General features: G+C 45.4%; 1 protein-coding gene across 2 annotated transcripts in view; it reads left to right on the top strand.

The window, feature by feature from the left end:
* frmd5a (FERM domain containing 5a) overlaps positions 1 to 10,000 on the top strand; it is a 46,960-nt gene that overhangs the window by 27,749 nt on the left and 9,211 nt on the right. For both annotated transcript variants that reach the window (XM_030365969.1, XM_030365968.1), the window contains exons 2-10: positions 2,417 to 2,521; positions 3,555 to 3,597; positions 3,981 to 4,059; positions 5,052 to 5,149; positions 5,509 to 5,632; positions 6,601 to 6,688; positions 6,954 to 7,042; positions 7,915 to 7,978; positions 8,202 to 8,293. In XM_030365969.1, the coding sequence (XP_030221829.1) occupies positions 2,417 to 2,521; positions 3,555 to 3,597; positions 3,981 to 4,059; positions 5,052 to 5,149; positions 5,509 to 5,632; positions 6,601 to 6,688; positions 6,954 to 7,042; positions 7,915 to 7,978; positions 8,202 to 8,293 (782 nt within the window). The remainder of the gene's footprint in view (positions 1 to 2,416; positions 2,522 to 3,554; positions 3,598 to 3,980; positions 4,060 to 5,051; positions 5,150 to 5,508; positions 5,633 to 6,600; positions 6,689 to 6,953; positions 7,043 to 7,914; positions 7,979 to 8,201; positions 8,294 to 10,000) is intronic.

Raw genomic sequence — 10,000 nt, 5'->3', positions numbered from 1 at the left:
TGGCTGTTCAACCTTGTCCTTGGGCGACCTCTCCTCCTCAGCTCCATTATGGGAGTGTGACCGGCCGCCTTATTTACACATGGCTCCACGACGGCCTGCTGCACAACATGCTCCCCACACGCTCTCTGGCTGATTCATTGGACACGGCAGTTTTACACAGTGGGAGTGCTCTCCACGCACGCAGACGCACACGCACACACAGACACACACACACAGTGGCGAGGGACACATTTATGTCTCTAGTGTTGATAATAACCCTTTACTTGTCGTACTGTTGGAAAATACAAATATTGTCAAGCCAGGTGTTTATATGGATTGAAGGGGAACCTCACTCCTGCTTTCACAATGTGATGCATCTCAATGTGTGCAAATTGATCCTTCAAGATTTCAATAAGCAAAGAAGAAGACCACTTTGGATAGTAGTATTAATGTGGTTGTAATCGAAAACAATAATGTTACCCATTCCAATCTGAAGCCTGATTAATGTGACATTTGTTGTCAAATGTCAAGAAGGGTTCATTATGGAGATGGCATACCGGCGCACACACTTTTCTCCTAGCATCTCATTTACCATTCTTCTTCTTGCTCATTTGCACTACATGGGGGTCAGGGGGTGAGCTGATTCAGCACAATTATGCTGCTTAGCATGGTGCGCCACGCCTGCTAGCGCGTCCACTCGTTAGCATGCTAACAGCCCAACGCGACGCAGAGGGCGATAGCACGTACCTTCTTCAGAAAAGGCCGTTTCTGGTTTGACCTTGAAAGGTGTTCTGCCACGGTTGCATTCTGCTGGTGAGGCTGAGGGAGGCGTGTGTACACCGGCTGACCCTGTTACACCACTCATCCACGCGCTTCCACATGGGACCACTTGGTGGGGGTGGGGTGGTAGGAAGGAGGAGCCCGAGCATTCGAGGCAGAGAGGCGTTGCGAGAGTGCTTCTGGAGCTGAACTCTGAACCGCAACCTGACGTTCATTCATCTAAAGACCCTTCCTCATCCCCATTACACATATTGGTAGGAAATATGGGTTATTAAGCTTTCATGGTTGATAGGAAAGAGGCAGTGGGTGTGGGGGAGGGGAATGTTTTACTAGATATTACATCCTTCATGTTCATGTATTACTGAAACCGTCTGAAATTTCCTTCCTCCTGTGAATATGAGCTGCTGATTGGCCCAACCGTACATTGATGTTTTGAACAATGTGCTTGGCAAAAATGCTGTCACAATTTGTATGTGATTTTTTGATGTGATTATAATTTTAAGTCATCTGAATGTAGCTTTAAGCCATCCATTTCATAGTTCATTTTTTCTTTCTTACTCTCACCTACTGCAGCTCTTGCCCTTTGGATTATTTGCAGTACTCAACCCTTTGGTCTTCATAAGCAGTAGGGATTTATGCAAATGTTAACTTCCCCAGCCCGCATGGCCCACATAAAGGATGCACACAAGTAGGGTGAACATTGGTGTTCAGAAGCCTTCCTGTTCCTGCAGAAATTTTTTGAACGGGGTGATTCGAGTGGCTGACATTTCAGATGTCAGCGAGTGTTTTAACATTAATGAAGCTTTTAGCAGCGTTTCAGCAGCGTGCTGAAGTGTTGACAGGGGAGCAGTAGAGTCCGCTGCTGCTCTCCTCCATCACTCACGGCCTTGATTTGTCATTTAGTGCTTTTTACCAGACTTGGTTTACTCTGGTTGAAGTGCGCGAGTACTGATCATTTCTAAATGCTTGTTTTCCGACTCAAGCTAAGTATTCTAGAATTTGTGATGTTTTATGAAACAGAAACTTGGACTAGTCCGCAGCTGAAAAATTCTGTGTGGTTGTTGTTTTTGTAACTGTCAATACAATCTAGAGATGACTAGTGATAAAACTAGTGTTGCACAATTAAATTTCTTGACCGATGATATGATATTCATAATCTACTATAGGCCTTTACTTCGACCAAAAAAGTAGTTTTATTTATCATGGCATAATCACATCAAAGCAATGATCATACAAAAATAAGGACTCACATTAATATCAGACATTTTCGTCTACAGATAGGCGACACATTTTGGTTGTTAACAGCGATGTCTGGATCAGACACAAAACCATACCTATGATGTTCTGCAAACCAAAGAATTGTAATGGCTGTGTCACAACGAAGCTATATGATTAGCTAAAGCAAAAGAAACAACTCATAAGCATGAGCCGAACCCTGCCATATCTCCACACAGTATAATCCACTCTCTCTCACTCAGGATGGCTCCAAGTGTTCATTCATATTGGATGAGTCCTAGTTATCTCTAGTAGGCAGCTTGGTGGAAATCTGAAGCTAGCAAAAATAAATTGGCAGCGTCTTTTCCATGCCACATGGAATGGAGAATCTTTCACTTACACGCTGTGGTCTTAATGCTCTGTGCCCTTCTGTCTGTTCCAGAGGGATGCTAAGGGACAATACCTGTTTGATCTCATCTGCCACCACCTCAACCTGCTTGAGAAGGACTACTTTGGCATCAGATATGTGGATCCAGACAAACAACGGGTAGGTGTTAAGGTTTTGTTTGTGTGTGTGTGGGTGTGTGTTTGTGTGTTTTTGTGTGCATGTAAAATATATATAGGGTGGATTATTCTTTAAAGGAACACTATCTGGGAAATAGAAAGTGCAAGACTGTCTGCTACTTGAAGGTCTTCCTTTACCGTAGAAGCACTTTCAGATGGACTAGTATTGCGAAAAAGAGCACTTTCAGTCAACTGATTGGTTAAAGGAACGGGTTGGCGCAGGACAGCAGTCCAGGGCCAAATAGAAAGTGAAAGGAATGACTTTCACTCCAGTCAGAGTGGAGTCTACAGTGGCAGGTCGGTTGCTTCCACCTGACCCTGAAAGGCATTGTGCTGGACTTAGCGCTTCTCCTGTAGCACAGCTCTGCTTGTTTCATGAAGAATTCACGGCGCCTCGGATCACAGCCAAGACAACGGCCTGGTCCTGATGCTGCATCCACACTGCTGTCACTCAGGGCTATTTCTGTGGCTGTTGCCGTGGGGACAGATGGGCTTGTTACCGTGGATGTTGATGACACTTTGGGTGGGATGTATGGGGCCCGGCGGTAGACAGGGGTGAATGATGTCTGTTAGCTTCACCGGAGAGACCCTGAGCACTCTGGGTCTGAGCGCTCCAATCAATCGATCGCAAACAATCAGTTTGATCAATACGTGTACTGACCTGGGCATTGTGTTTAATAATGTTGTCATTACATGATTCATCATTGGTATTTCATATTTTCTAAGATATAGGTCTGTACTCCATATCCAAGGATGAGCTGGAATACAACTTGATAACTGATAAAGACACTATGGTCTATATATATACTGTATATAGCAAAACTACAGTAGATTTATCCAGTGAGAAATATTATTAGTATGAACATAAAAAAACTTGATAACAACCTGTAGGTTTATTGTGTAGTTACACCTACACACTAGCATCTGAACTGCAAACAAACCTTCCAGTGGTGTATAGAGCCATCCCTGTGCTGTTTAATAATGGACTCCTTGTTTCTCTTTGTTTGCTAACACAGCATTGGTTGGAGGTCACAAAATCAATCCCAAAGCAGATGAAATGTAAGTAAGCCTTTGTTTATCCCTCTCAATGATTCAGGAAATGAAGACATTTGGCTCCAAATCACCATCATTTGTTGCTCTCAAAGAACATCCACCTCATAAATAAAATAATGTAGCATACTCAAGCTGTACATTTGTCCCAGTGTAATTGCAATTTCATGTCATGCTGTTATATTATTGCACAGGACTGCTACTGCATGTCATTCATTATTTTCCATTATTATGGTATAAAAACACATCATGATGTGGAGGAGGAGGAGGAGGAGGAGGAGGAGGAGGAGGAGGAGGAGGTGGAGGAGGAGGATGATGAATAGGATGATGATGAGGATGAGGATGAGGATGATGATGACAATGATGACAATGATGATGGTGATTGGTTGCAGCCCAGCCGCCGTTCACGATGTGTCTGAGGGTGAAGTTCTACCCCCCGGACCCCGCTGCCCTCAAGGAGGAGATCACACGGTGAGTCCGTCTCCCATTGGCTCTCCTCTCTGAGATCCCGTCCACGCGGCTGAGACTCCCGTCTGAGACGTGACTTTATTCCCTACGTTTCCAGGCTTTGATTGAAGTTCAAGAGGCACGGAGAGCGAGCCTGAGCTTGGTCCCCTGTGCCCCAAGTCAAGCTCCCTGTCCTAACCCGGGGCAGGTTATTTATATTAATACAATTTTGTGGAACGCGAGGGCTTTCTGCGAGATATAGGACTCCACTTCAAGCGTATTAGCTGCTGTGGAGCTGGCCTACTTTGAGACGTGTGTGCGAGCTAGATTCCTGATAAAGGTGGTTGTTGTTTCAGAAAACAGAGCACTTGAGGCGATCCGATTTTTTTTATACTTTTTGAATTCCAAGTTTGATAATGAAACAGTTATATAATGGTGACTGGGAATTGTAGGACAGGGCAGCGACTATCTCCGGGGATAGAAGAAAAGGAAAGCCATGTGCAGGATTTTGGCCCATTTACGATAACGCATGAATGAGTAGTACACACAGAACAATTAGCGGTTCTAAGGTCTTTGGTCATGGCTCAAGGGGTCTGACGGTGGAACCCGTTGGATATGCTGTTGTGTCAATCTCCCTGAAGTCGTATCAGACAGATCTCATAGCATCTGCTCCAATTCTATTTGTCAGGGAAACACGTACTAGAATCAAATATTCTCTTTGTGTCTATGAAGCACTTTTGCTCATGTGAATTACCTTCACATGAGCCTCAGCCGAGAGCAGCTTTAGAAGAGCAGAATCTCAGTAATGCCGGTATGAGTCTGGGCTCAAGGTTTGATGGAAACCACAGCTGAGAAAAAAACTTTAAATGTTACGTTTATAAATTGCCGATAGAGAGAATATCATTGCATTATAATAGATGTATTGCCAGCCTAATTTGTACCTGTATTTGCATCGATATTTGCTCACATTGTATTTATTACGTGTTTTTTTAATTTATTTTCTTATATTTTTACAGATACCTTGTTTTCTTGCAAATCAAGCGGGATCTGTACCACGGCCGTCTGCTGTGTAAAACGTCGGACGCGGCCATGCTGGCGGCCCACATCCTTCAAGGTAACGCAGGCTGACAGGTGGACGTGCTCCCATGCAGCACAGGACCTTGGCTGTCCTTCAGTCCGTCACTGTGGCCTGAGAGGAAGGCCTCGGATTAGGAGAAAATCAATATTCAAACCAGCTTATGTTGGCGGAGAATGACCCTTACCGAGGACGAGCCTGGAGCATTTTGCTGATTAATTTTCAATCATTGTTGTTTTCAGGCAGATATGCACGGCCACATTGATTAGAAGGAAAAAGGTTAACGGCTGGGTGACGATTGCATTTGTTCCTGCTGAATATTTCTGCATACAAATGCACAACAGTTCATTCTCTGTGAGCGCTCCATTTATACCCTGTCCATGCCTGTTATTCTCCAGCGGAAATAGGGGACTACGACCCTGGGAAGCATCCGGAAGGCTACAGCTCCAAATTCCAGTTCTTTCCCAAACACTCGGAAAAGCTGGAGAGGAGGATCGCTGATATACACAAGACAGAGCTCATGTAAGACCATCAGTACAGTCTATCAGAACAGTCTATCAGACTGATGTCGGTACAGTCTATCAGACTGATGTTAATCAGTACAGTCTATAAGACTGATGTCCATCAGTCTGGTAGACTGTACTGACATTAGTCTATCAGACTAATGTCAGTACAGTCTACATTCTAGACTGATGTAAATCAGTACAGTCCATCAGAATGATGTAAATCAGTACAGTCTATCTCAGACGGATGCAAATCAGTACAGACTCCCTCTGTGATGTCACTCTGACATATATCTGACTGAAGATAAAGAAATGGTCCGGTGATGCACTCAACGACTAGCACTAAACTGAAGGCATACTTTAGCACATGTCCTAAATGGTTAAAGAAAGGGTGGTGACCTTCTAGTACACAATTTATAACAGTGATACACGCCCAAGCACACATCGGCACTCACAAACAGACAGCGGAGATGCTGATGTACAATAATGGTAAAGAGCGCTAGAGGAGAATCTTTTATTGTGCATTATTGCCAAATGACCAACTCAGGCTAGTATCTGGGCTGAGGTACCCAGGCTAGTTTCCTTCTGGGACCAACACAACAGTTAGCCTCAATGTTGCAGCAACACCAACAACAAAGTGTTGCTACCCTCTAGTGAGCCATTGGCTGCAAGCACAAAGTAAGCATCAATCCCCCTGTAATGACTTAATTATAGACATGCATTAATTGTGTTTGTTTAAGTGTATAGACCATCCCCTACGTTCTGTTGTAAATGGATCCCAAATGCATCAGTAATTAAGTAATAGCCGCTAGGTAAGGTCTCCTCTTAGAAAAATACTATTATTTATAATCCCGGTTGGAACTGATGGAAAACCACACACCAGTAAAGAAGATTCTCAAACTGTCTTGGGGACTTATTAAGAGAATGCCATCAACTGCATCATGCGTTCATGACGAGGTAACGCCCGCCTGTGCCCTGCGCTCTCAGCGGGCAGACCCCTGAAACATCGGAGCTCAACTTCCTGCAGAAGGCCCAGAGTCTGGAGACATACGGCGTGGACCCCCACCCCTGCAAGGTCAGAGCGTCCCCTTCAGATCCATCCTGTCTGTATCCCTGCCCGTCTGTCTGTCCTCATACGATCTAATGCATCAAAACCAAACCGCAGCATGGTCCCTAACCTCGATCTGCCCTATCGGCTCATTAAGGCAACGATCAACAACAACAACAGAACATCTCACTCTAATAGGCTTTAGGGGGAAATCGTCTGCTCAGTGCCTGAATAGACAACTGTGAATGTGTTTATGAGACACTGAGAAGGTGGTGTCAACCTTTCCTTCCAGGATGTTTCGGGGAACCCAGCATTTCTTGCCTTCACGCCGTTTGGTTTTGTGGTGCTTCAGGGAAACAAGAGGGTGCATTTCCTCAAGTGGTGAGTGAGCAAAGCTTGAGTTTGTGTGTGTGTGTGTTTTCTTTTCTCCTGCGATTCTGCCAAGCACAGTGTTCCAGACAGGGTCCGTGGAGCAAAATAAAGGGGAATACGCATTATCTCCTTGATACTGATGGCATGGCTGCATTGCAGTAGTTTGCTCCATCTCGTTGGACCTCATGCACCTCCCTGTCTGTGGCTGGACATCCTAAAGGCCCTACGCATACATAGAGGGTTCATTACTGCTAGCTTTACTGCTGTCGACGTACCCTCACGCTCACACAACAGCAGTACATTACTACCCTTGTGTGTTCCTCTAAAACCTACACACACAACGTAACATCACTCGATAATGAAACAAATTTGCATAGATTCCTGTTTGATAATCGCATTAAACAGCATGTATAACGGCATGTATAACAGCATATATATATACATGGTGTCTATGTAGCAGAAATTAGAAGAAGGAAGCCCTGCATAATATGCATGTTACATGACTTTATATATTGAAAGTAGAGCAGTCCAGGAAGGCAGAGGCCTTTAATGTATACAGTTGCGTGGTCATGGATTTGTTCGTGTGCCCTCACAATATACAGGGATGTGCTTCCTCCGTCCCAAGTCCCCCGTGGGCAGGCAGTATGATCAGATATTTGTTTTGTCAGCCGAGCATCACGATCATCGCTGTTTATATGATCTCCAAGTGGTCGCCATAAATATTTGAAGAGGTTGGGGTTTTGTGTTCAACTGACTCTGTGTGTGTGTGTGTGTGTGTGTGTGCGCGTGTGTGTGTGTGCGTGTGTGTGTGTGTGTGTGTGTGTGTGTGTGCGTGTGCGTGTGCGTGTGTGTGTGTCATGGCTTTTTCTCCACCTGAAAAGGCACGAGGTTACGAAACTGAAGTTCGAAGGCAAGACGTTCCATATATATGCAAATCAGAAAGAGGTGAGACCATGAATAACTAATAGATGCTAATGCAGATAGCCACGAGAGAGAACACCGGAGGAGGTGTTCTCTCTGCTGTGGCTTTTCGGTAATGACAAAGTAATGATGTATCAGACTTTTGCTATTCCATAGTAGTTGTAGCCATGTATTAGACATAAGCCAGGCTGGATGGCATCCTGTTGAGTCTCTTGTGTGTTACATTGTCCTGCTCTCTCCGCTGCAGGATAAGAAGATCATCCTGACGTACTTCGCACCGACACCAGAGGCCTGCAAGCACCTATGGAAATGTGGGGTGGAGAACCAAGCCTTCTACAAGTGAGCCCTGCCTGTCACCCACCCACCACAGCTCTGTCCCCCGCCTTCTGTTATGTGTCCGTGGTGCATTGTGGGGGGGCGAGCCGTCTGTGAGAGCGTTCTCGTCAGACATAAATAACAGATGAGGGGCGATACTTTTCTCACAGGCAACCACCGTGAAGCCTGTCCCAAACGTAACCGTCTCTCACTTTGAATCCCAAGGGAATCGTCTCCAGCTCCTATTTTACACCCTCTGTCTCTTGAGTCGTATTGTTTAACCGTCTGTCTGCTAATCATAATGAATGCTGATTTGAGGTACTAAAATAAATATAAAAAAGGGTGCCAAAAGGCATCGGCTCGACCATCTACCCCACAAACGCAACGCATAATGGAATTAGCATGGCAACATAAATCATGCCTTCACCGGCCACTTTAATCATCAACCATTTTATTTGATTGATCTTGATGTGAGAAGCAAAATCCCATTGAGAATAAGAATCTCTTTTTCAAGGGAGAGCTGGCCAAGACAGGCTTTAGCATGAAAACACACACAGTTACAGAGAGGAAACCCAAAGGAAGGTAAAGGAAAGGAATCCAAATAAACAGCCATAGGGAACTCGCACAGTTTTGTGACCTGGTACATTTAAAACATGGACTGGATCTTAAGTACTCTGCCTCTTATTAAATATGGGTGTTTTACACCCCAAATGAAACTAGGAAAAAACAAAGACATTGTTGTATGTTTTATGGTAAAACAATACAATAAAATAGAAGTGAGGAAATGAAATGTACATATAAATGATGAGATAGTAATAAATAATCCTAGGCAATCTTCCAACAAGACAATGAAGCAGTTTAGAGTGAGCCCTCCCAAACAAAGGTGTTCAAACGATCTTGGTGTGTGCCGATCCACGGGCAGCGGTCACCTGCTGTGAGCTACGGCCCCCTGCTGTGACAGACGGCCGCCGCTGGGTCAGCCGTGAGTAATGCGCTGTCCCCCTGACGTGGTGGCCCCCCCCCCCCACCTCCACACGGTGATCAAAATGTCACGGAAAGGACAAAAAAAGCAGCAGAGGCCAGCGAACACACGAGCCCCGAGATGCAAGACGGCTTATTTATGGGATGGCGCTCATGGTCGGCATGGGGATGGGTTGTGTGTGTGTGTGGGGGGGGGGGGTTCAGTCCCAGCATAAGAGCCTAAGTGAGAAAGCACAGGTGCAGATGGAGAGGGCGCTAAGATAGGACAAACCAAGGACAGGATTATGAGAGTTTTGCTCACGCACACACACACACACACACACACACACACACACACACACACACACACACACACACACACACACACACACACACACACACACACACACACACACACACACACACACACACACACACACACACACACACACACCACACACCACACACACACACACACACTCATCAGACATGTTGTTCTCATGGGAACACTGGGGCCACATGGGAGGCAGCGCGCACCATTAAACATTCACTCACTTAACCACGGCAACACAAACCTCCTGAATGCCATATGCGGAGGAGGACGCCACGACTCGACAGCGTGCAAGGTCATAATGGATAGATCAAGGGGCTGAGTACGCGCAACTCTGGGTTCTGATTGTTCAAAGACCAAGACCTCGAAGCTCCGCCTTTCTAAAAAGTCCCAGCGCCACAGCTGCTGTACTGTACACCATGAATAATTCCCCCGAGGAG

This window comes from Gadus morhua, chromosome 9, assembly GCF_902167405.1.
Source record: "Gadus morhua chromosome 9, gadMor3.0, whole genome shotgun sequence".
NCBI classification, from domain to species: domain Eukaryota; kingdom Metazoa; phylum Chordata; class Actinopteri; order Gadiformes; family Gadidae; genus Gadus; species Gadus morhua.
This window is presented reverse-complemented; position numbering and strand designations above follow the sequence as displayed.